General features: G+C 37.0%; 4 protein-coding genes across 4 annotated transcripts; 2 read left to right on the forward strand and 2 right to left on the reverse strand.

The window, feature by feature from the left end:
• Positions 1–459: 459 nt before the first annotated feature.
• On the forward strand, positions 460–8,094 carry LOC113668298 (tropomodulin-3). Its single transcript, XM_027184184.2, has 8 exons — positions 460–1,119; positions 2,677–2,950; positions 3,650–3,757; positions 4,168–4,406; positions 4,679–4,762; positions 5,212–5,271; positions 5,574–5,718; positions 6,401–8,094. The coding sequence occupies exons 1-8, from the start codon at positions 994–996 to the stop codon at positions 6,514–6,516; spliced, it is 1,152 nt and encodes a 383-aa protein (XP_027039985.2). The 5' UTR covers positions 460–993; the 3' UTR covers positions 6,517–8,094.
• Positions 8,095–8,542: 448 nt separating this feature from the next.
• On the reverse strand, positions 8,543–12,270 carry LOC113668297 (chondroitin sulfate N-acetylgalactosaminyltransferase 1). Its single transcript, XM_027184183.2, has 3 exons — positions 10,448–12,270; positions 9,734–9,890; positions 8,543–9,103 (listed from the first exon to the last, which is right to left on the reverse strand). The coding sequence occupies exons 1-3, from the start codon at positions 11,790–11,792 to the stop codon at positions 8,905–8,907; spliced, it is 1,701 nt and encodes a 566-aa protein (XP_027039984.2). The 5' UTR covers positions 11,793–12,270; the 3' UTR covers positions 8,543–8,904.
• A 3,761-nt stretch (positions 12,271–16,031) lies between these two features.
• LOC113668333 (uncharacterized) lies at positions 16,032–21,046 on the reverse strand. The gene is made up of 3 exons (XM_027184220.2): positions 20,787–21,046; positions 20,611–20,681; positions 16,032–16,929 (listed from the first exon to the last, which is right to left on the reverse strand). Exons 1-3 carry the CDS (start codon positions 20,893–20,895, stop codon positions 16,582–16,584), a joined length of 528 nt encoding a protein of 175 aa, XP_027040021.2. The 5' UTR covers positions 20,896–21,046; the 3' UTR covers positions 16,032–16,581.
• A 2,663-nt stretch (positions 21,047–23,709) lies between these two features.
• LOC113668336 (protein mago nashi homolog) lies at positions 23,710–26,898 on the forward strand. Its single transcript, XM_089195585.1, has 6 exons — positions 23,710–23,838; positions 23,907–23,965; positions 25,166–25,222; positions 25,376–25,429; positions 25,539–25,621; positions 26,363–26,898. The coding sequence occupies exons 1-6, from the start codon at positions 23,754–23,756 to the stop codon at positions 26,460–26,462; spliced, it is 438 nt and encodes a 145-aa protein (XP_089051711.1). The 5' UTR covers positions 23,710–23,753; the 3' UTR covers positions 26,463–26,898.
• The last annotated feature ends 247 nt before the right edge of the window (positions 26,899–27,145 follow it).

Raw genomic sequence — 27,145 nt, forward strand, 5'->3', positions numbered from 1 at the left:
CGCCGAGAGTTGGTAATGATATCTAACATTTTGGACACGAGTTTCCTTTTGTGCTGGTCGGAGGGAATTGAACACGCGACTTTTTTTTATGTAACTTTAAAGCATCAAAGATGGGAATGCTAGTTTGTGGGTGCAATGTCTGTGATATGGAAACTGATACTTTCAGCTTCCAGCCAACGAGGGTTTCGCTCTTACAAGATTGCTTAGAGACAGAGAATGATCCCTGATCCATTCTTCTGTAAAATTTAAGCATCACAGTTCTATAGGCGTCAGAATTGGTTTGTTTCCTTGGAGTCGTTATTCGAATGACGCAGATGATTCTTTCAATCTGTGACCGTTACGTAAAAGAAATCGTAGTGACAGAGGCAATCATCTAGTCTGAAGTGTTTATTTTTCATATTAACTCTTAAGCTCTATGGTGATGGAGATAACATTCGAAATCCGCTAAATAATTGATTCGAGAAGAGTGATGTGCCATTAATGTCCATAAAGTTCGAGAAGGTTTTATTTAACTCTAGCTAAACAGGGACAACAATATTTGGCAAAAAAATACCTCAGTAAAAGTTTAGTAACTTTATTAGCTCGGCTTCGTAATCGCTAAACTTCGCAATCAATCGATATATTATGCAATGGAAACCATGCTGTTCCAATTTAACTTTGTTATAAATTTGAAACGGAGCCCGATCTTGGATGACTGTTTATCAGAACAATCCAGCAAAACTCATTATTTCACTCAACACCGCCCATAACACTTTGTGAGGAATATTTATGAGCGCGGAGGGTCTGGGTCGAGCTTGAGTAGTTTGTCAGACGAATAAGGGAGTGTTGTGAATGAAATTTTCCTCAATTTTCTCGTCCAAGGAGGGAAACAACCGGTTATTTTCCCGCTTTTAGTTTGTATCTTTCCAAACGGAGGACATTTTCGGCAGAAGAAATCATATTCATCGAGTACTTTGACGAAATCTTACTGACTTGGGCACTAAGTTGGACGCCATGTCTTGGGTGAAGCAAAAAGAGTCTGTGGATCTCGATCAGTTCCAAAACATCGATGAGGATTCTTTAGTGGAAGCTCTGTCTCCAGAGGAGTTGGCAGACCTCAATGCAGCTATTGATCCCGAGGTAAGAATTTATATTAAAGAAAGACACGCTGTCCCTCCAGTGATTCAAGTAATCATACCATCATGCCAAGTCGTAAGTCGCTCGCTCCTGCTGGCATCGAAGCATGTCATGTGTTCGATATGCTTTCTTTGCTTTTGCAACTCACCGAGCTACACGATAACATCGCTGTTTTAGCCTTTTACCTAGTTTCGTAAGGATGTTTTTGTTCTAAACATGGATGATTCTTTTTAATCTCACATACATTCATACTGAGTGTATGTTGTAATAATTTGCATTTATGGTGACTGGATTCACGCAGCCTATACTCGAACACAGCACTGATTTATAAGGGCTATATTTTGGATCACCTTAAAGTTAACCTTCGTTTGTATTATTTAACTTACAAAGCGAATGTAATGATCAGTTTTATGAAGTCAGGTCTTTTACACATTCACGAAGACGTACCTATAATTAGGCTTTGAGCGTGTGTTTATGTTAACTTTTGATTCGGATATTGGCCACTATGGTAATTTTAAAAGTCGCTTTTTCTTTCATCGTCATTCATGGAAAAAAGCTTAACGTAATTCCGCTTGAAGTGAATGTTTTTGGGTTGATATTCCTCGTCAATTACTTGTCAATGCTCTTCGTATAATGAGTGTGATTGGTCAGATAGTAAATATAGTAAACGATGCAGTTTGACAGCAGCCAGACCTCTTCATGGATACTGGTTTCCTTAGAATAGTCTCGATAAAGTTAGAGAAGAAATGCAGGGATTTTCCGTGCGGATTTAAATATATCGAATGTTTAAACAAGTTTTTTTATTATCTCAGGAAGGAGTTACATTGACATGATAAGTCATAAGTATTTTATAGCATTAGCTTAGCATGAAACTTTGAAAAGCTGGTTTTTTTATCTGTCAGCTTGCATGCATGCTAATTCTTATGGTGAGGAGATCTTCTTTCTGTGAGTATTGCAAAGACTTTGCAAAGATGTTGCATTTAATTGTGCACTAAACTGATAGTAGAACAGATTTAATAGATTGTTCAAGTGCCTTGTAGGTCCACTTGAAATTGTGTTTTGTGTTATGGAGAAATACAGACCTATTTTTAATGGCTTCAACAGATGCTACAATTTAACTGGTCAAAAAAATTGCTTTTTTGGTAATTTAAACACTCTTGCCATGCACTCTGCATTCTTGCACTTCCTGAAAGACTGCTTTTATTAACTTGATGTTGCATCCTGAGAACTAAATTTACTTAGAAAAGATGAAATACCTTTGCAGTTATGTACACAGCTAAAGCAGTTGTGAAAATGATCAGTTATCTAATAATCTTTAAAATTTGTGATTATTATTTTATTCATTCTAGTGACCTTTTCAGATTTATCCTTGTTTGAAATTTATAAAGCGATTGTATCCCCTAGCTTTCACACAAGTTCTTTTGGAATCTGAAAGTGAAGTAACTGACTGTAAACTGGTATTGACCAAGATTCCAATTCTCATTAGAAACTCAGACGTTTGTTTTTCCTTTCTTAACAACAAATTTTTAATATTTCCTCCACATTTTATCTCTTTAAAAGAATGCCCTTCTCCCAGTTCATGAGCGGCAAGAAAACCAGACAGAAAAGGATAACACTGGACCATTTGATCGACAACATCTGTTGGAACACCTGGAAGAACAGGCTAAGAATCTGAAGGAACGTTCAGATTATGTTCCATACAAGAAAGAAACGCGTGGCAAAGTTTGGCGGCCAAAGGAGCAGCCAGGGAAAAAAGATCCAACTCCACTGCTCCCTGATGATCTCAGTGAGGTTTTAGATAATGCAACTGATGAGGAAATGATGGAACTTGCAGGTAAATGAAACGACCATTGATCTCTGTGCAAAGGTTCAAGTGTCACTTTTTAGTACTGTAATCAGTAGAATATAGTTATCAGGAAATTGTAAGGGATTGACCAGAAGGTTCCAAAATGTGCTCTCTAGTTGCATTCTCCTTGTGCTGATGAAATGGTGTCTCAAGTTTGAGATTTCCAGTGATCACAGTATCAAGACTCCATTGTAACAAATCATTTCAATATTTGTATAGTTGACCATCTGCATTATACACAGTCTATAGCATACATAGGCTGCTGCATATTCAAGACAGACATTTTTATAGGAGTTATGTGTTTTAGCTTTTGTTAAAAGGAAACTTATATCAAGCTTACTTAACCCTTTAACTCCCATGAGTGACCAAGACAGAATTTCTCCTTACAATACCAATACATTATCAACCAGATAAGTGATGAGAATTAAGGAAACTATCAATTTGGGGATAATTAGTTGATTCAGTACTAAATTCTCTGAACTAACATGATAAGAATTGTATGGTTGACAGAAAGGAGAATTACAAATTTGATTTAGGAGTTAGGGCTAATACTTATATCAAAAAAAAAAGTTGACCAAAAATATCCAAGATCTGCTACCTGAAGGCAGAGTGTAATGAAATGAAATAGTGCTGTTTGTTGGAATCCTTCCCTCTTGAACTTGATTGTTTTTGATATTGTTCTTCCAGCAATACTTGGTGTGCATGGCATGTTAACCCAAACTCAGAGTCACTTTGCAGAAAAGATGGAAGCTGGGAAAGCTTTAAGAGGCAGTGGCTTAAAGAAATACAAACCTGGTGAGTTAAACACCACAGTACTCCTATATGTTCTCAGGGTTGTGCTCTTGCAAAGCATGGGTGCTATATACAACCTGTGCTTTTGTCTTTGGGAAACTTACAAAACTTTGTTTTTATGAAAGGGCTTAACCCTTAAACTTCCATGAGCAACCAAGGCAGATTTCATATTTATAACTTCTTCAAAACTGCTGACAAAAACTATAAAACATTTGTTGGTGGATTTGGTTTTAAGACCTGTCTTGGTCACAGGAAGTAGACTTACAGCCTGTAGTTGTTAGAGCAGTATTATACTTATATTGCCTAGCTCATTTGTTTGAATCCAGCAGAGGACTGCCTTTGGTGAATTCAGTTTTAGTTTTCAGCTACTAAAGTACAATGAAAGATTAACATCATTCCTTTTCTAATCCCAGGTGTTGTAAAGGCAACTAAGATAAAAAAGCCTGACCTCACAGCTGTAAATGAGTTGGACCTTGGGAAAGCAATGGAACAATTCAAAAGAAATGATGCAAAATTGACAAATCTAAACTTGAACAATCATAGAGATGTCACTACAGAGATTCTTGAAGATGTTGCTAAGGCACTGAAAAGTAATACCAATCTTAAACATCTTCAGTTAGCCAACACACAGATGACAGACAAGACTGCCAAGGTATTCTTTGTCTAGGATAAACTCTGAATTGAAGTGCATTCAAAAAACAGTTTTTGTCTCATTTGTTTCCAATTTTTTGACAATTTTGCTTGTTATTCAAGCAATAATTATGATCTTCAGGGAAAATCATTTTGATCGCACTACTTACCATGTTGCAACAAAAGTCAGTAAACATGAAAGACAGGACTATCTTCCCCTCCCCTGGTTGATAACATTGTTTGACAGGCATCTACATTTTGTTTGAAAATAAATTTGCTGTTTGATTCTCTCAGATTTTTGCAGAGGCATTAAGTAAAAACAAGACCTTAGAGAGCATCAACCTGGAGTCTAACTTCCTGACTGGAGATGGAATCATGGTGTGTAGCTGACATTACTTCTGCAGTTCATTTTTGCAGTAACTTGTGGAATGTTTTGTTAAAATCTCAGAAGCCCTTGTTCAAGATGACAAAGGTTGATGGAAAACACACAGAAGCTATTTGACTAAAATATTAATCACTTGCATGCAAATATGGTACTCAACAATTATATCTGAGAAGTTATACATGCAGACCAAATGTTTTTGGAAACAAGTTATTGTGAAGGATATAATATCTAATAAACAAAAAATAAACACCCAATTTTTTTCAACTTCCAATATTTCATTTTATCTTCCTTGAAACTGGCAATATAAGCCTGGCATGTGATAAATTGATTTTCTTCTCTCCTTTCTTGACAGTCAGCTTTAAGTAACACATGATTTTTGGTGATGAGAAGCAATATGCTGATCTCTAAGTACTAAATAGCATTAATATTTCTCTATTTTCAGGCAATCATGAAAGTTCTAGAAACCAATACTAACTTGACAGCACTGAGGCTATCCAATCAGGTGAATATATATTTTTTATCAAAGGTGCTTGTTTACAACCCATTCAGTAAATAAATGTTGCAATTTATTATGATCGTGACGATAACTATGCATTCCTAGGTGGTCACATAAGTCTGTGGTCTTACAATGATTAAGTTTCATCCTCAATCTGTACTATTTAAAATATTTTCTATTGGTTCTGGGATACTGAAAATGTGGTGAAGCATGCTGAGCAATCTTTTTATGTCTACAGCTTGTGTTAAGTTTGGTTACTCTGTACTGCTTCATACTGTTGAGCCAGTTGTTTATGCTTTTCCTTATAGTCTGCCATTATTGGTAGTCAAGTTGAACAAAAAATTGTCACCTCTTTGGAAAAGAACAGAACACTTCTTGTTTTTGGTATGAGTTTTGACACACAAGGACCAAGAATCAGAGCAGCAGAGTTGATGGTTCGAAACAATGATTCAAGTAAGTTATTAATATGTATTGGGTGAACAGGGGGAAGAAAGTCAGTTGGCTCTTAGATTTGCATGCAGGTTGTATCATTAGTGTTTGCTTGATAAATCACCTGGGAAGCAGTTAGTTATTGTTACCGAAACTCCCAAACAGAAAATAGTTTGCAATCAGTGACAATTTAAGTCTGGCCTTTTTGGCCAGATAGAATTAGTCTTAATTAATACCAAGGGAAAAACCTTTTTCTTGTGTGAAAATTGTAATGTTAAAACTGCAGTGGGATAGAAATGAAGCTAAAATTTCTCATTAACTCTTTACTTCCAAGATTTTCAATTCTCCCCTTAGTTACAAAAATCTGGTGTTGGATCAAGATATCAACTTCTTCCTGATTAGTTTGAGTATTCTCGTTACCTGTTTGCGGGATAGTGTATGAATATTTTAGGGAGAAGTTACATGTTAATAATTTTTGGGAGTTTAAGAGTTAAGGAACCACTTTATACAGGTTTCAGGGAATAAAGGGGTTGACTTTAGTGTCCATAAATGTGGAAGGAATTGTTTTGGACTAGGGCTCATGTCCGCTTAATATAGGGTCCCCTTGATACAGGTTTCAGTGTAATGTTTCTGTTGTACATGACCTTACACTGATAATGGCATTAGTTTAAATTACTGAGTTGAATTCTTTGTTTTCTGTTTTTAGTTCGACTGGACAGGGTAGAGAATGGCGATGTGAATGGAGAAGAAGATGATGCTATTGAGGAAGAAGACGAAGACGAAGAAGAGGAGGACGAGGAGGAAGAAGACGATGGAGAGTAAAACTTCAAATATTGTCATTCTCATTCTTTAATTAACTTCTGTGATGAAGGTTCACTCTATCTGCGAATAAATCTGTATGGAAACAGAAGTGACTTAAAAAATTATCCAGGTAATCTCCCTGGTGAGCTTGTGCCAATAGTGTCAAGACAGAACTTGTGTAATGTTCTTCAGCTTGTATTCTTTAATTCAAAGTTGTAGCCAGTGTTGATAATTAGGTAGCTACCCCTATAATGATATGCAGATACTGCTTTCTTGTTAGTATTATAAAGGGACTAACTTAGTATCAATCCATCATGCTAAGGGTGAGTTTGAGACTCATTCTTGGAAGTGAATTTAATAATTTTTGCGGAATATTATTAGGTAGAACTCAAGTATCGAGAATCTTTGATTTTCTTGTGGCTTCCTTGTAGGTTAAAGTTAGTTGTTGTAATTTTTCATAACGCTGAGTACGTTTGAGTGGACGGAGCAGTATAAAGGTGTAAAAAAAACATTTAACTTTACACCTTCTGGTCGCTTAACTTGCGTTTCATTTGAAGGAGCTTCAAAAACTTTCCCAAGGTGGCGGTCAGGCTGCAATCAGATTCAATCTTCTCTATCTCTCACCACTGGTTTTACTTTTTAGTAAAACTACTTTTGTTTTGGTGTTTTTCCATCTCCAAACTATATATTTTGTGGCTTCCCTCACTTTGAAAGTAATTAATTTGGCGTATTTTATGAAAGAGACTGAATCTCATACTGCTGTGGGCTTGTTTCCTGTCAAGTCAGATAAAAAGTTTTCGTGAGGTATTCATCTTCTCTTCGTTCCATCTCAGGAGTTGTTTATAATGGGGGTGTTTTTTTCGTTTTTTGAAATACTAGCATCGACTTTACACTTAGCTTGTATTTCCTGGCTCGCGTAAATTCCCTTTTATGTGAAGTCTTAAAATGTTTTGTAACACCAAGACCGGCAACGTCTTGCAGTTGCTCTTTCTTCATTTTCATTGGTTGTCCTGGGAAGTTTCGTTTTCATCGTAAGTCATAATTCTGTCATGGGCTTCTCGTTACTTGGTTTCTTTGCACAACAGTGCGCAATTTTATTCTGGTTTTTTTTTGTTTTTGGTCATTGTCTTTTTCAGCCATTTACAAATTGCTGCTTTTGTAATATCGTAAAAGTAATTTGATCCTCATCCATTTGTAGGCAATTTTGAACACAAGTGTGCTGTATCTCAGCGATTGTGATTTCACGGCTGCGAAGGTCATGTCCTCTTAATTTGTGTGTAAATTAGTTTATTTGGTTCAAAAATACATCTGACGCATGTGTTCATTTATTCTTACAACATGGATTTACGTTTTGCGTGAAGCTTGCGTTTTAGCGCGGAAAGATTTCAATTTGAATTTGAACACCTTCCATTCATAACAGTAACTCGCGAAGGAAATGACTCGTTTTCTAATCCTGGCTGGCCTTGGGCAGAGTTTTTAACTAACTTTTCTCAAGTGGTTTCTTTTTTTTCCGAGAGAAAGTTGAGTATTTACAGGCGGTGGCTAGCGCTAGTTTTAAATTAACTCTAATCTGTCGAAAATAAAGGTATTGAAAACTGAGATGAATTTAAAGCTTTTAATCATGGCGTTATTTAACGTATTTTCTTTCTTAAAGACACGTGTTGAACGCCGTACCTTTGACGTGCACAATATACTTATTTCACTTTGGTACAGCGAAGTTATGGAAATTGTTTCAAATGCCGTAATTTATATTGCCGCCCTAGGAAACATGATCTTTTTGACAAGTGAGAGGTACAGCTGATGGCGAGGGGAACCAATGAAAACTACAGTTATGGCAAAATCCTGGTAAGGAAATATTATGCAACCTGGTTCCGGCCAATCTTCCTTTTAGCCTGTCTTAATTACCGTGTTATTTGCCATACCATTGGGAAGGACACGTGACAGGGACAAAAGTGTAAAACTGGCCAAGGCTGGCCACATTTTTTTGAACTAGACTAAAAGAACCGGCTGAAGAATAACCATACACTAATTCAAACATGAATGGAGGTTTTAGCAATATCTGTATTTATTTAATTTCTATCGAACAAGAAGGACAATTTGTTGCAATTTTCAACATTCCATTCAAAAAGGGAATAGAATTGTGGTTCCATTCAAACGGAAACTTCTTGTAAAATTTGAATTTCCAGACAGGTTACAACAAACGCAACATTTCGTAACTTTCCCAACGTTGATGTGATCTGTCGCCATTGAAACAATCGACTCAGTTCGTGATTGAATTCAAAGGCAGCGCCCGGCTCTTGAATTGTCTCTAATTGTGTCCGTTGTTGATTTCCTCGCGTGGGCAGCTTAATTCACCTCGTGACGGTCACGTGTCACGGGCTGGCACTCGTTTCTTTCAATAGTTTGATCTCAATAACCGTTCTCAGATTGTGACTCTGGTTCATATTTCTCTCTAAGTTTTGTCAGCTGTATAGCGATCTGAGTGTGTGTTCCCTCAACTTTCGCCTTGGATCCGAGGCATGACCGGTACTGCTCCTCAGAAAGGCTAGGGTCGCACTTTTTGTCGTGATACTGATGGAAAAGATCTCTGTCAGGGGCACGAATGATTCTAAAACAGATAAAAAGTAAACAATACTGTAAATGCCTTAAATTTATGGCTGCCAAACCGTGGTGATAATAAATGGGGTCAGTTGCCAAAGAAACTGACTTGCTGTGTCGGTGGGGGTAGCACTTGGTTATTTTGTTTTTGTCAAGTGATTTTATGATGTAAATTGGCCACCGTGAAGAGTTTCTAAAACTGACATTTCGAGCGCAAGTTCTTCGTCAGAGATAAAACAGCAATAGTAAATAAGGGAGCGGGTGTTGAGAAATTGTCGCGTGAGAGTGAATACGGAATTACATATCTCATGCAAACTGAAGAGGGTTTTTTTAAGTAGTTCCTTTTTAAAAGTATATTACCACGACACTTTATTAGACCTTGCATAAATAACCGACCCTTTCAGTTTGGCAGGTTCTTTTTTGATTTTCCTCGGCGGGTATGACAGGTTTTTACTGTGAGGAGTAGCTCCTTTATATTACTTCAATTCTCTTATGTTAGTTTAATTAAAATGATAATCTTATATTCTGGTTGCTTTTTCGTTGATCCATTAAAGACAAATAAAGGGAGACGGAAAAATAGCAGCTCTGCGTTAAGCGACAGGTGAAAAATCGAAGAGCTACAGTGAAACATTAATATCACCTGATGTTTGCTTGTTGCAGATATCTTTGGTACAATCCTAAGTCTTCAGTTCCCCAGCCTTCGATGTTTAAATCAAATCCACCAACACGGAGATAGTCTGCTCTGTACTGACAAGTCATTCCAAACCCATATTCACGCCAAAAGCCGTACTTCCGGTCTACAATAAATTAAAACGTTGAAATCTAAAGAAACGTTCGAAGGTGTTTTTTGACATTTACAATATGGTTTTGACGACTGCATAAAACAGGGGAAAATGTCGATTTAGTCGAAATAAGTTTGTTCTACTAAAACCAAAGAGTGCATTTCACTTTGTAACGACCGTGACTATAATTCCATAAAAACAAATAGAGTGATAACTTTGATTTGTGGTTAACACTGGACTGGTGCCCACGATTTTCGGTCCCCGCCAAGATAGCTACCGTGATGGCTCTAGCAAATCTTTGTTTTAAGCGTTTAACAATAAAATGTGATTTTACCATAGATCACCCATTGAAATTATTTGCGCAAAGGAAAATTAAATCTCTAAACAGTACTGTAAAAAAGAAAGAAAGAAAACATAAGGAACCGAATTATATCCGAGAAGCTCTCAGTACTCGCAGCGCAGACAAAGACTTGCTACAAAATGCATAAACTTGAAGTTTCTTCGAACTGCTCTAGCAATTTTCTGTTAACTTACTGAGTGAATTAAACATAGAAATGAAATCAATTTCTTACCAATTTTGAGTTGTTCTGCGGGTGGTGGAATAGTTCCTTGTTCGTAAACATTCTTTGGATTAAACAAGCTGAACACCATCGGATAGTAAATTTTCTCCTTCCTTTGAGTGTACATGCGACACCTTCGAAGAAAATCAGGGCGAATCGTTATGTCCACATCACAGAAAAACATTAAAACATTTTTCGGGCTGCTACTCCAGTACATGACACCATCATGTAAAGCTCTCCCCCGAGAAAACGGTTTATCCCGCATGATAAGTTGATACTTTTTAAAACCATACGTAACTTCCAGATCTTTGAGGGTAGTTTTTACAGTGTTGAAGTCCGAGGCTCCGTATAAGACCACTGTCAAAAACACGTTTTTGTCAATTTTAATGCACACTTCCACAAACATATCCATAAACTGTTGAAATCGTTCAAGGCGCCCAGATAAGGGAACAATTAAGTTTATAAGTTCATTCGGACCTCTATTGTCTTCTGGCAGAGCAACTGGTTGCAGAACACCTAATGGGCGAATAAGCCGCACTGTGATAAATTTATTCGCTGACGGATCTTTGAAATACAGTTCATAATCAATACCAGTGTTGATATCGATCCTGTAGACCCCATCCACCATGTTTTCGCGGCTTACGTGGTATGACGTGTTTGTGTTGATAAAGTTAACACCGATATCTTGTGCTTGGACAAGATGGCGCTCTCCGGATTTTACTCTCCGCGTGTTCGAATTTTGACCATGGAAAATATATTCTTTTGGTTTCTTTTTAGGGGAGTATTCGAAGAGATGCGTTTTGGCGAAACTCTCAAATGGAATTCGTTGTGATATATGAATATCGCTGATTTTTGGAGATGTTTTAATCAGGGAACCGAGTTCTTTCTTCAGGCCAGTGTTTTGTTCACTTCTACCGCTCGTGACCCCGTTAGAGTAACTCTCGACTTCCGCCTGTAATTGCGTGTTTTCAACCTTCAAGTTCCCAATCACCTGATTCAATTTCTCTGCTCGAGATTTTTCCTTTTCTAACTGAGCAGTCAGCTTTTCAATGAGACTATCTTTCCGATTTATGCGGGTTTTTAATCTCTTCACTTCCATCTGCAATATTGGATTCCCTTGTTCGGCGGTTTTTTTCAAGTCCCTTCGAATAGGCTGTGGCGATTCTATCGCTGCTTTTGTCCAAGATAATTTCACATGATTTGATTGTAAATGCTTGGTCCAGTCGTCTTTTCGTTCTTGTTGATTTTTGCTAAGCAGCTTGCCTCCATGATGGTAGATTTGGTAAACGAGAATCATCGCCAAAAACAGCAAGGAATACAGCGTGACTCTCTGAAATCGAGAAGAGGAAATCGCCATCGCTACAGTACATGTTCATCTTCTTATTTTCTGAAATACCATCTTCCTCAAAATCGCCGTGTCTCTATGATTTAAAAGATATCTCACAATCTATTTTACCGGTGAACATCTTACTTGGTGTAGAAGACACAGTATACGTCACAATAGAATTTCATCACAACTGGAAATAAGAAAACAATGGTGTGACGTATACTGTGTCTTACACCATGTAAGAGCCGCACATTGCTATACACGTTTGTCCACTTAGTGCTGGCAGGTTTATGGCGCTGGTACCCGTGTTCCACTGTTACGAGCACTGATTCACACCTCGTGCTCGAGCGACAACTGTCACGACTGCGAATTTAACTAAGAGATCGCGTTTGGTTTTTCTGAGCGTCACATGCTAAGATCGATATTAATTTGCGCCAATATATTGATGTAACTCGATGTGTACGGCTTCACAGCATAAACCTCATCGTTGAAGTATGATATAGTTTTTTTAAATAATCTTCGTAAAAAATTTTCATTTCTTAAAAGACTTTACAACCCGTAGTTTTTCAAAAGTAGGGGGTCTAAGCTTTTTAACAACATGATAAACAGCTTTTGAACCGAACCCACTTAAGATTTGCAAGTGATAGTATCAAACGTGTCTGGAATTATATCATTATTCTATCAGGAAAAATTGTGGACCAGTGAAGCGTTTCAGAATCACTGATGCCTTTCTTTGAGGAAATACAATCACAAACCATCGATATATAATGAACATTTCTAAAATGAACAACATTCAATGCACATGAGTTCCTTTGTTGTTGTTGTTAGAGCGAAAAACCGTGAAAATAAACTCGACTGAAATGATTCCTGACGTCTCTATCTAATTTATATGGAAATGAAGCGTCTGCCAGTTTTTTTAGTAAATGAAAAATATCCGATCAACAGTCATGGCACAATACGCGTTAAATGATCAAATAAATTGCTCTGACTGAGAATTTCAGTAAATTGTTAGCTTTGAATGAACTCCTGCTAAGCTTTTCTGGCTGACACTTTTTGTTTGGGTGAGCTTTTAGGGGAAGTAGAAAATGACTTCTCTACTTACAGCTTCCACGCTTTTACTTTTCGTAGGACGAGTATTTCCTGATAAAAGTTTTTTTCTCCCTGATTAGAGGAACCGCACACCTACTTGACTCTAAAAAAGGAAAAAAAAAACAACAACGAATTTCCTAGACGCGATAGAGTTCTACTGCATACATGAATTGCTAAGTGGGAAAAGACCTAGGGTACCTTTCGTGAACAATTTAGAGATTTCTAAAAAACTTCAAAAGTTGAAACATCAATAGACATTCGCTTCGCTTTTCTTTACATGGGAAAAAAAAAGAATTGAAACATGCACTCACGATTTGTAACAAAAACTAACGCCATTTGTAAGGCTCTATCATAAACCTGTAAAATCTCTTGACCAGACTTAACATAATCAACAATTATAATTGCAAAGAAGTATTTTGAATTGATGCTAGTATTTAAAATAAAAATAATTAGAAATGGAGCGTTTTAAGGATTTCAATTGGAAAGTTATGACTTGTGCATGTTTTGCTATCGTCGTGCTGTTCTGTGATCTAACTAAAAGTATTTGCATTTAAATGAAAGGCCATGAATCACTGAACACCCTAAATAGCCTCCCTTTGTAACTGAAACCCTTTAAAATCGATTATTACGTAAATCTAGGTAAATAATGATTCTGTGTAAAATCTTTCAGTTACCTTCGTTGCCTTGAAAGTGTTCAGGGCCGTAGCTAGCATAAGGCAAGACGAGGCAACTGCTTCGTCTTGATTTTGGTCCAAGATTCACTTTTCTGAAGAAAAATGCCACGGAAAATGCTTGAAAGAGCATTTCTGAGCCTCTAGATTTCCAGACCCCCTTAGCGGCTCGCGCCTTCGGCGTTCGAAACTTGCCCCGTCTTGTTCTGAAGTCTGGCTACGGCCCTGGTGTTCACCATAAACTGAAGAAAATTATAGCCAATCGACCGGATAATACTGAATAGGGGACTAAAATGAACGCGTTCATTTTTTCGAAAGGTAATTTACTCATTGTAAAAGGATTTGAAGAGATTCATGAGTTATTCACACCGTGGAGTAGTTCATCGCCGTACGATCCGAGCGCCGTGCAATTAAAAAGGTTGATGCGTCAGAGAAGGATTGTTTAAGAGGAGTACTTAAGGAACGTCTACGAACTTCCAAAAGCCAAAAATAAAGCGAGCTTGGATGTTAACTCTTGAAAGAGAATATGAAATAATATAAGTGCCCTATAGTGAGCAATTAAAAATGTGGGTAGCTGTGAAATTGAGTGATATCGATTAAGTGTTATTCAATCGGATATCATCATGCAAAGCCTTATAGGTGACTAGCTCGCGATACAGAACTGGAAGGAATATTGCCAACAAGACAAACAACTTAAATAAACGACGACGCGGAAGTTTAGTGTCTGAATCAATCTTCAAATGGATCTCACGCGTCTCCAATGCGAGCTGCAATGATTCACACATGGTTGAAGTAGCGTTGTCATCGAAAAATCGAAAAAAAAACTTCAAAGCCAAATAGGAATAATCAGCATATTAATAATCTTTTTAACAGATCCTCCTAACTGACGAAATGAATGCTTAAAAAGCCTGAGTGATTCCTTTGGCTTTTGTTTTTATCTCTCTTGATTTTTCTTCACGACAACCTGAATTTGTTCGTATTTAAACAAACGATGTCTTCAACTTGGCTCTCAGTTATATACAGTAAACACTCCGCCATTTGTGTATAACATGAGCACTGAGTGGGTTTCCATTTTAACTGCAAAAATTCCCGTCGAGTGCAACTGTTTCTGAGCTCTGCGACAATCAGAGGCGCAAGCAAAATAATAAAGTTTGAAATTATTCTTTTTTCACAGACCTTTTAAATTAACAAGCTGGCAAGAGTTAGAGAAACCAAAACACAGCAGAACGGTTGCGTTTTTAAATTTCATTCGAATCTGAGGGTAAATTTTGAGTACAAATCACGGCGCAGGCAAAAGATGTCGCCGTTATGTTGGAATAATAACTGGCAAACATTTATGTGTTGCTAAGAATCGGGTCTAAAGGTTTCGTGGTACACGAGGAAGAAAATTTTTGACTCATCGTTTGCATGTACTTAAAGTAACCCACGCGCATGAGTTTTTTGCAACTCTACTTTAACTTAAAATTCACCCAGTAAGCTGTAGTTGCTATCAGCTGCATTTGAGCAACTCTTATGCCTCCCTCGTGATACCCTAACTTCTCAAACGCATTCATAACGCGACTGTGCACGCTAAGCATAACTTGAGTGATCAATTTCATCGTAAGCCCTTTTCATGTCCTTTTCACTTGCCAGCTTTGTCAGTTATAAAGGAGTGCTTATGGTAAGTCATAAACATTCAAAGTGGTAAAAGTGTTAAGAAATTTGTAAAAGAAAAAATTCGATTTTGAAGCCTCTGAGAGTAAATTGAAAGTTTGAACTTCGTAAACTTTCACGTAAATTGTCCATTTTATATCAAGGAGGTGTATGATATCATTCGTTGTTGCCTTTACGACGTTGTTTCTCCAGGGGAAATTTACTTCAACGTGCAGTAAACGCGCAGTTCTCAACAGAAAATTTCTCACAAAATATTTGTGAGGAGAATATTTCCTTGAAGGCAAATTTCTCCCTCCAGCATAGTCATCCGGGTTTTGGAATTGTTAAACTGGTACAAATTTTCGCTTTAAGGTTTGTTAATACGGAATGCAACTAAGCCTGCAAACATAGTCATCAATTCCCACCCCTCATAAACGGGCTACTCACAAGTGACCAGGCTCTCACTGGCGATGCCCCACAATCATCTCCCTAGCCTGTTCCAGGCGCTCAAGAAGCAAAACGGGGCTAAAGATTAAACGGCGCAAAAGTCGGAGGAGCGGACACGAGTCGAGTCGCGTAGGGAAGTTTTCCCTCTGCTGTAGGGAAGGGCATTCATTACGGGACTCGACCCAAACCTGCATCATTTCTTCACATCCTCTGCTTCTACCCAGATCTCGCGGGCCGGCCTGCCATCTACAAGGGGTCTGAGCGAAGAAATAAGCCAAACAGCTTCTAGACCCAAAATGAAAGCCTGACCGTAGGCTTACCGCGCTCTTTCCATGTGTCATAAATTTCTCTCTTCTACTGACAAGCCACCTGACACTATGCAAGGGTGCAAAGGGCCTGAAGGCGACTGCTGCCAAAAAACTTAATCCAGTTTCGAGGTCACACAGGTTTCTTTATTAACACAAAGTGATTCGCAGAACACTAATTACAATATAATAGTACTAATGCCACAGAATAATATCATTTAGTCTTGAGATTAAATATTATGAGATTAAAGCTTATGCCTAAATAGACGTGGTTCTGGGACCCCTGGTAAAAGTACACGCTAAATGGTGTTTCTATTTGATTCTTGTATATAAAATATGAACAATCTTGAAAAAGGTATTACGTTGACAAGGCTGTTACGGAAAATAACTAACTCAGTTTTAAACCAGAACATATTTTTAAAAAAAAATCCTTCGCTTCAAAGTTGAACTTTTTGCTTGGTAAAAGGGTGACAAAAGAAATAAAACTACAAACCCAAGGACATTTATATATCTATATAAAAACAAAATAAAGTATAATGCATCACAAAAAATGAAACAAAAACAGTCTAAATTTATCCGGTTATTCTTAGCAGCGTGAAGTTGCTATCGTGTCCTTATGTTCTTTTATATCTACTCTAGACGCTAACCACCATCCCATGTATGAATTTCTCCTCTTTACCATCCTTCCAGGATCTTATCCCATTCGGGAGCTTTGCGCTGCTGTTCCCGACGATTTTCCATCAGTGCTTCTTGTTTTAATACTGAATGGGCAAGATCTTCATGGATTGACTTCGCACGATCTCTTAGAGCTATCAGTGTCTTCAACTTTTGTTCGGCATCACTGGCTTGGAATTCTCGAAATCGTGCTGGAAGAGGTTTCTTTTCGTCCATAGGCTTTGATTCGCTTCTTTGATTTTCTGGACTTTGATTGTATACGAGACCGTGGGTGTAGAAAATTCTTTTGTACATTCTGTCTGGGACTTCAGAATCATCTTGGTAGGAGCCAGGGTCTCCTTCACGTGCCTATCACAATGACCAAAAGTAAACCTTGCCGTCAACCTTAAATCTTGAATTGTATTTGTATTTAAATCGTTGATGAATTGAAACTTTTACTTTAATTCACATGACTTTTTAAAGGGAACCGAAGTAAGATAGTTTAAACTTAAATTTGCCCACCTAAGACATAATATTCTTAATTTCGAGAATGCTAAGGCCAGCTAAATATTGTTGATTTGTCTAAATCAAGGTTTAAACAAAATTTGAGTAAACGAAAGGTCAGAAAGAGGGTTTTTTTTCAAGTCTCCCATCCAGGTAGGCCCCGTCTAATAGGACCTTTTAGGCGTATTAGCATTCAGTACAAAGCCGCAAACAGCTTAGATCTACATACATAGGCCTAATCACAATATCAGGATATTTTTTTTGAGAAATTGAGAAGCATCCGGGGGTGAAGAAAAATGCAAAGATGTCTAGAAAAACCTGTAAATATTAAGAGACAGCTGAAGAAATGCTTTATAGTACCTCAGTGTCACTTTTCTACTTTACCGAAAAATAAACAAAGTGGGTAATCTTTTGATTGCTTCTTCTTCGTAGTTCATTGGGTTTGTTTCAGAGAACATCAGAGATTTCTGATGAATTTACTTTGGGTGTGACCAATCTGAGAATCGGTGGCTGGATAAACGATAGGGAATTTCTGTGAGACTAACCGTTAATTTCAGTAACGATCGATATCAGTCTGGTATAGCTGGATAGCGATGACATGTTATATGAAAAGCTATATTATACACACATTTTGATTGGCTCTTACGTATGGTCTATTATGACATAACGCACGCAAGTCCTACCTACTTTATAATCAGCCATTACGGAGTATATCTCTTTAAATGATAAGCTGAGATGTACACGCAGTTTGGTTAGTTCTTGCCACGATATTAGAAACTTTTCATAATCTCTCGGAGGACAGACACCTTGGTGACGTCATTTTTAGTTACGTTTTGCTTTTTTATCATATAAAACAAATAGATTCACTGTTGCCGTGGGTCTGTTCAGTGAAAGATTACAGACAACGTCAAAATGTGGTAAGAACGTCAGTGACACACTCGGTTGCGCCTGGTGTGCCCCCTTTTTTGCTCTTACCACATTGGACGTCATCTGTGATCCATTACTGAGGAGAGGCACGGCAACATGGGGTCTATTTGTTAAGTAGATTGTTTTTCTCTTTGGTAGTTGCCATCGACTGGCCCACTGTAAACAAAGGGCCATTTGTATCGAATTATATCAACGTTCGTCTCTGGAAAATGGCTCCTCCCTTCTACAATCACATAATCGAGTTATGATGCGATTATTGAACTACGTGATTGTAACAAATCGGAAATTTTTCCGCAGATAAATTGTTTGCTTCAGCCTTCGCCTTCGGGAAAATAAAGATCTGCGCACCGGTAATAAATCACGATGTCACACATCACCTGGTACAATAATCGTTGAATATTTGGTCATGCTCCGTTGCTCAATTTTCGAATAAAAATACTGGCCTAGTTTGATCTTTGCGAAGAGAACGGTAGACTCCTCGATATCACAAAGGTATCTTAGATCAGCAGTTGAACATGTTGAATATATGATTTCGTGATGCAAGTGACGAAGTTAACTTGTTAAGGTGTTATGAATGCAAGCTTCATACTTAAAATCTTCTTCATCATTAAACAACCTTGGGTATTTAAAAATAAAGATGCCTTTCGTCTGGTATAATTTTGTTCCAGGCAGTTTGTTGGGTTACCACCTCTATCCCGTGTAAAGAACTTCGAATTTGGTACCCAGTTTGTACTCAGCCGTTGGTTATCACTCTCAATTCGACTCTGGAATCCACCCTGACATGGTCACATGCAATATTAATCAGCGTGTTTGATATTCAAACGGTTTTAAGCTTAGGAATGTTTGCATATTGGTCAAACATAAAAAAAAGGCGAGGAAAGTTAATCATTGTTGGCAGTTAACGGCCTCTATGGCCTATTAAAAAAAATTTTATTTTCTCCCGTGGATAATACGCGAAGCGAAACTGGGTTTTTCTTTTTTTTAACTGAAAAGAACACCCATCTATAAATTATAAAAAAACCTAAATTACTCATGATTTTGCCCCATTAATTAATCTTTTATTTTTTTTAATTTATCTGGAAGCGTTGTCTTTTGATTCATGCATTGGAGGTAATAATTTTCAACCAGAACTTAATTTGCATATTCTTTCTTTAACATACTGTGTATTGATAAAAGGAAAAGTAATTCGTTGCTATCAAAATAACGGTTATTTGTTTTTGACACGAATTGTTTACTTTATCAAAAAAATTGCTGTAATTTTATTTACATTTTAATGTGTTTTACGGCCTAAACAGACAAGACAAACAAACTGATAAGTCATCAGCTGCTTTATTCATTGCGTCACATTTAAACTGAGGCCACTTCATTTGAATTTTAACTGTCCTGGATTTGAAAATTTATTCTGTGCTCTGATCCATGAAAATGTTATTGAATGATATATTGTGAGCTTTTCCTTATCGACAGCACGTTTTTTAAAGACAACACATAACGATATGATCTTGAATTTTAACCAGTATGGACAATTGCATAAGTATCAAGCGAATATTGAGTCTCTAAATAGATATTCGCGTGATCGTTATGAAAAACACGATTACAGCGATGACGACAGAAGTACATTGTTAACATTTAACCGTTTAAGTTAAAATTATATTGCATTAGTTACTAATGCATTTATTTATTCTGAGCTCATTTTAGAAATATTTTAAAATAAGAAGCTTTTGCAAGCGAAATATTAGTAATAATCTCTTGAGAATTACTTCATAATGAAGGTGATAAAGTCAGTTGTGGTACTTCTCACTTTCATACCTCGTGGGAGCGAATTTACTTCGTAAATTTCTTTATTATAAGAACAACTGCTGCTTTTCGGTATGAGAAGAATTCGGAATCGGCCGAAATCTGAAATGGGTAGCAGGAAAAAAATTGCTCGCGTCAACACAGACAACCACAGGCGGCATGGCGTGTTTTTTCTAGAGAGTGATCCATTGTTTGTTTGCCACGATATGTTTTCTTTAGAAATAAAATTTTACTCCCCTTAAAAGCAGCCTTGACACCATTATATTGTCGCAGCGTTTGAGAATGATCTTGACCGCTTTTTAAAACCGAAATTTCAATTTTGCGCTCTCTGTTTTTCAAATGTGGCCAAGCCCACCCGCGCGCAATTCAAATTCGTAAGATTTGAATTCTGGATAACCGGTAAAGCCCTCCGCAAATACTAATAGCGTACTGACGCTTAACCCATACAAACAAACGGCGAAACAATATTGTGCGAAGTGCTTGCTTTTAGGATAACAATTTCGAAAACTTCTCGCGAGCAAGCTTCTTTTTCTTATTTATCGTAAAACGCTAAAAATACACTGCAAAGTGATTTTCGACCTGGAGTTTAAAACTTTAAACTGATTTTAATAAGGGCAGGTAAAACCCCTTTAAATTTAACTGTAATTTTGATTAAACTTTTGTTTTGATCTTTAAACAAATGGAAATTAACTGATCCTTTACGGAGGGACATAGGGGCTCCTATTCTCTAACGGTCCATCGGAAATTCTCTCCTCCAAGACTACGTTATGCTACATATGATTAAAAAATGACTTGGCTTTCATTAGATGGCGTGCGAGGACATACCTCTTCATACTGCCGGGCAAACGGCAAGGCGCTCTTTTTTGAATAGTTCTCTTGTTTTTCATCTGTGTCCACTGAAGCAAATGCAAAGGAATTCGTTTTAAAATGAAGGAAAAACAAGAAATGCAAACTGCTAAAAATTAAACAAATGAGAGTTATTTTAGAGGAAAGTAGCTTACCTGGAACACAAATCATAAGTTGGAGACCATCAGAGACGAGTATGACCAGAAACAGCCACGCGAAGTTACCTCGATGCATGTTGGCGGTGAAATGAAGATTTGAATTCATGTAACGGGTTATAAATTTTGAATTAGATAAGATCTTTGAAATACAATATCCCCGATGACAAGCGGAAATGTTCCGTAAAATATCCAATCTCAAACAGACGCGCGTGTGGGTAAAATTGCTCGATTAGCTAAGGTAGGCGAGCATGTGAGTGAAACTGTCAATTTCCCGTCTCATTTCTCTTTTTATACGGAATTTAAACAATTGTGTAGAGGTGTAAAGTACATTTTTCAACAAAAAGAGAAATATCTGGTTACCATGGCAACATAAAAAAACACAGGCGGGAATAGGAGGTCTGATTCGTCACGGTTGCGTAACTCAGTGAATCATGTGTAGATTATTTCGCCGGCAACTTTTAGCAGACAAGCCTTTTTTATCCCTTTATGTACCGAAAACTATTCAAGAGTTCAGAAAAGGCTGGATCTAAACTGGTCTTTGCCAGCAGAGTGTTATGTTCCCTGACATTTTTTAGATTCGCCGTCATCAACAGCAGAGTAGATTTTTCTAGGAGAGTAATATATCCAGAACAATACCCGGAGAGATATAAGCCAAAGAAGCGGTTCCTTTCAGTTAATAAGGAAAGCTTTGAGAAGCGCACACACCAGCCGATTTTAATAAAAGTGATCTCTAACGGTCTAATTGAGTGAGGTCAGTTTATTTTTTTAGCTTTTATTTCATCAACGGCTTTTTTCCACTTCGGTAGGACAAAACGCTTGACTGCGTTGGAGACCGCACTTGCCTCGCTTTAGTGATTAGGCGCGTGCTGTAGCAGTGGCGTAAATGCATGAACTAAGTCTTGCGTGAAACCATTGAACTGAAAAAGTAATTCATTTTCCATACAGCCTTATCTCTTAAGAAAATTCCTGATCTAAATACTTTTTGCTGCTTCTAACTCCCCTCACTGATTGGTTATAATTAGATCGCCAACCGAACAGGCAGATCTACGACTGCGCAGATTCCGCAGTCAGAAATACTAAACTTAGTAAACACTTTATCATGCATGTGGGCGGATATGTTATGGCTGATAAAATCTCGACAAGCATATGATGTTTTTTCAAAAAAAAAAAAACTTTCCATGAATAACAAGAAATTCGTATCAATTATCATATCTTAACCGAAAAATAACGTTCGCGAACACAGCACCTCGACGATTATACCGTCGCTCAATTAGACTGGCGAACAATGGTGCGTCTAGCTCATCAGCTATATCTTATTAAATTTTTTAAACCAGTCTAAAAAGTCACAAAGAGAATCTCTAGCCTTAGACCGTTTTTCCGTTGTGAGGCGTAATTGAGACGCGGCGCAAAGTCAGTTAGCGTCCTAAGCACCGCCCTTTTTGTCCCGCATTTTCATCCAAGTTAACGTTTGAAGCTTGTTTTGCTGCTCACGAACTTTATACGATTGTCCTGTTGTCGCACGGTTAAGGAATGGAGAACCCAATTATATCGGCATCTTTATTTCTTTGAGGGTCTTTTAAATGTAGTTAGTTATAAGTTAACGGCTGATAGCCTTTTTACATGGAAGAAGGCGGGCAATTACACGATAAATTATCACGTCAACGGTTCCTCCTTGAAATACCACAAAAATATCGGCAAGAAGAATCAGGTGCCCCATGATATCAATGTACAGAGGAATCAGTAGAATAAAATAAAAAAATTTAGAAAGCATTTCCGACTGAGAATGTCTTTATTCACATAAAAGAAGGTCCGTATACTAAAAGAAAATGAATTGGAAAGTGAGCTTAGAAATTAATCGAATTACGACTAGCCTTGGAATCCTCTGCGCTTCTTTTGAAGACAACAAAGAGAACATAGTCACAAATTTAGTAGAAGAAGTTAACTTCTACCACTTAGGGTTGTAGAAAGTGAATTCATTTTGATGGTTATGAGTGTCGAGAACGATTTCTTTATAATGAATGATTAATGTTATAAATTGTCACACAATGTAACGAAATACTAGACTGATTGTAACGCGAATAGGAAGATTTCGTGACATGATATTTCACAACGTTGTAAACAAAGTTCAACACTGATTTGCATGCGTACAGTGAACTAAATGAGGGAAAGAAACGTGTAATTGTGAAATTGCAACTAAAATAGGGTATATTACAGTACTTTTGGATTGGGAATTTACTGAACTCATGATTGTGGGAAAATTACTTTATTTCGCAACTAGAACTGTAAAACGAAGTAGCACTGAATTGTAAGGGCAGATTGGTTTTAGATCGTTAGAGTGTTAGTATGTTCAGATTATCAGGAGTGATGGAAGAAAATAAACGCGTTTAGAAAACAAAGAAGTATACAGTCCTCTTGATTCCGCGACAATGAGGTCACTTAAAGTCTCGTCTGTTTCTGATCAGCTCTCTGTTGGGCATCAGCGCTGTTCCGTCTACATTTTAAGGCATTTTTTGGCTATCGATAGCTATCTTATGCGTAGTTTGGTCCACTAAGCCACTAATATAACTATCAATTACACACTACACTTACAAACCAGACAAAAAGCAGAAATTTTCTCTTTCCTAGCCAGCCGAATTATTAACTAGATAAAGTTAAGATTTGGCTGTTTTTTCCTCCAAATATTTAAGGATGGGTTTTCATGCTATCATCTAGTTTCTGTTTGCCTACTTAGATATAACAGATTGGAGATTCAACTTGTAGAAGAATCATATGTAAAGTTGTTGTTCAACAAAGTATAATTCCTTTTTCATATGCCGGTTCAAACAGTAAATTTGGTCGCCTAGAGATACAACAGTCATTTTGTTTCCTTATATGATGTTATCAAGTGAAGTTAAGTAAAACCGCTGACATTAACAACTGATGACTCACTCTCTTACCGTGCACGCTTCTATTCATCATTTCAAAATGGCGGACTTCTATCTTCGCTACTACGTCGGACACAAAGGGAAATTTGGCCACGAGTTTTTAGAATTCGAGTTCCGACCTGAAGGTAAAGAAATGTTCCAATCTTTGAGCGTTTCTCTAATAAATTTTCTTAAGTTCTTTTCCTGTTTTCAGGCAAACTTCGGTATGCAAACAACTCGAACTACAAGAATGATGTGATGATTCGCAAAGAGGTAAGCTTTAGTTAAATTCGATGAATTCCTTCATTATCACAAGAGGCTATTATTTACTTCAAAATAAACATCGATTCGTAGCTTTATTTGCTAAATTACTTAGTCTTGATCTTAAAAGGAGTAGCTTAGCTGTCTTTGTTTTTGCCTTTTACTTGTAATTTTGGCCAAAGAAAATAATCTATTCATTATTGTGTTTTCAAACGATCATTCATATATCGAGAATAATGGAAATTCTTGTCTTATATAACTTTGGAAAAGTGCTTTTTGAAATACCAGAAAGAAATATTTGTCTCTCTGATCATGATAAACGATAATTTCACAGTGACAGGATATCCTTGAGAATGCAAGCTTTCAAATTAATCCTTTGATCTCAGAGTCTCATTTACCACTTTGCTTCTTTCACCCTTTAGCCTTGATATCTTTTTGGCACATACAGTGGCGGATTTTGTAACATCAGGGAGGGGGCTCGTTGTACACAAATCTAATGCCTTCTACATGATCGTTTTGGCACAAGCAATCATTTCTGCATTGCTAAGTTTTCTGTGATTGATTTTTGACAATGTATAAGAAGACAGTTGTTCAAAACAAGTTCTACAACACATTATTTCACCAAGTTCAATCCTAGCTTAAGAATTTGGGTAAAGTTTCCGCACAGCCCCATACTATTGTAAAACAAATCTGTTTTCCCAACGGAAATGTATTGTTTTTGTCATTGTTTCCTCTGTTCAAGAACTGAATGCATAATGTAGGATGGGGCTGTGCGGAAATTTTACCAGAATTTGTGTCAAGATCGTTAGACTGATCTCATGAAGCTCTGCCTTTCCCCTAATTTTTGTATTTTAGAGTTTGACTATGACCTGCCTGCAGTTTTTTCTGTTGCTTTTGTTTTCACTGCTTGATCAAATGTCTAATATCTAGGGAAAAACCTGTAGGAAAGACAGGAGTCCTTGAGCGTTCAGAATACCAAGCTTTGTAATAATAATATTATACTAAAGGATATAGATCAGCCTAAAATGTGTGATTTTATGAACTTGTGTAAGGCTAAGCAATGTTGAAAGTAACCAACGTGAATAAAAAAAAATTAAGTTAGGTGGTAGATTGCTTACTAGGCTGATAACATCTTTGTTCAAAACCAAGATTGTTCTTTTTTTACCACTTTCCCTCCAGTTATCATCAATAAAATATTTGTTTTCGTCTTAGGCATTTGTACACAAAGCTGTTATGGATGAACTTAAAAGGATAATTGAAGACAGTGAGGTTTGTATTTCTGTCTAATTTTCCACTTGATGGCCTCCCTAATGATGATTGTTTCCGTCTTTCCTTTGTAATAAATTTTTATCAGGTGGTCTGCTACAGATACTCTAAATTAATTATGATGAGTTTGTATTCTTCTGCATCTCCCAAATACAGATACTGAAAGAAGATGACACCCTTTGGCCACAGCCAGACCGAGTTGGGAGACAGGTAGGATTTTTTTTGTAATTTGTGGAAAGTAAGAGATATTTTAATTAAAATAACTCCAACATCAATGTTTGTCTCTATTCCATACCAAAATTTTCTAATTTATCTGCAGGAACTTGAAATAGTGATGGATAATCAGCATATTTCATTTACAACTTCCAAGATTGGGTCTCTTGTTGATGTCAACCAGTGCAAGTATGTGCTTTCATTTTTATATAAACAGACTTCATTATCTACCCTGCAAAAAGGGTAACACTGATGCTCAAAACGTCAGTTTTTGAAACACTTTGAAGTGACCAAATTATCTTGTAGTTATAAATGCAATGTGTTTTGTTGAGGCAATGGAGTGTTTGTTTTCTTTTGATTTCATGATTTTAAAGGAATTAAACAATGTTTGTGCCAAATATCGGCATAAAAATTACATGGGCAATAAAGAAAGATGTTTTTCATCTTATCATGAGCGCTGGACAGAGGAGTCCCCATGAGGAATCAAACCTCAGACCTTTGGATTTTGCACTCTGATGCTCTACCACTGAGCAACAGAGACTCTATGGTGAGGGAGGCCCATTATGAAGTTCATATCTGAAATGCATCCTGCATACTGCAAGGATCAGCAATGTCGATAGTGTCATGTTTGTAAATAGAATAATAGAGATGGCAAGTTTTGAGCTTGGTAAAGAAATAAAGAAAGATGTTTTTCGTCTTGTCATGAGTGTGGGACAAGGTATGGGTGATATTCTGTACTATCATGGGTTTACAAATCAGAAAAATATTATTTGGAATATGAAGCTTAAGTGGGAAATAATAAGTACAATTATTTTGGTCATGTAAAATAGAGATGTTTGGTCAAATGATTGACTTGCATCTTTAGTTATGACATATCAGTCTCAAAAGTTAAGATTTAATTTGTAGTTGTTTTGATTTGTTGTCTCATAGAGACCCTGATGGCCTAAGAAGTTTTTACTACTTGGTTCAAGACCTCAAGTGTATGGTGTTTTCTCTAATTGGTCTCCACTTCAAAATCAAACCAATCTAAATGTTTTCTCAATTTGTGTTATATACAACTTTGCAGCCATATCTTTGTTTCATAATTTTGATCTTTCTTTCTTACATACTGTCAACCTGAGAATTAAACTGTGGAACAGAATATATTGCAGGTTGCAAGTGTGCTCCTCTTTGCTTGCTTGTTATTCTTTTCTAAAGCTTCATAAAAGAAATCTACTGAGAGTCAAAACTTTGTACATATTTTTCAGAAACTAGATGAAATAACCACCATCATCAATTTTTGAAACTGTACCCTTGTGCTATGCATGTGCACCATAGCTTTTGAACATTGTGATATTGGATTTCAGCCCACAGTTAAATAATTTTCTTTATAAACAAACCTGTATCTTTTACTGAGTACATAGTCAAAAAACTGTATCTTTTGTTAGTTTGGTCACAGCATTAATAAAATGTTTTTATTTACAAAGTATTCAATTTGTTGCTTTTGTGAGGTGGGGTTAGGAAGTGGTAGCAAGGAGAGTGAGTGCATGAGAAGAACGAAAGAGAGATAAGGAAAGCAGGAGATTAGGGGGATTCTGAGAGTGCCAGCATCTAATATCTCCTGACAGTAATACTGCTGAGTAATTAACTAAGATCATGAGAATTAGGGAAATGATTGCCAACCAATGAAGCTTTGATTGTTAAACAAATTCTCCTTGTCAATATCAAAGGGAA

Source organism: Pocillopora damicornis, chromosome 2, assembly GCF_964200805.1.
Source record: "Pocillopora damicornis chromosome 2, jaPocDami1.2, whole genome shotgun sequence".
NCBI classification, from domain to species: Eukaryota; Metazoa; Cnidaria; class Anthozoa; order Scleractinia; family Pocilloporidae; genus Pocillopora; species Pocillopora damicornis.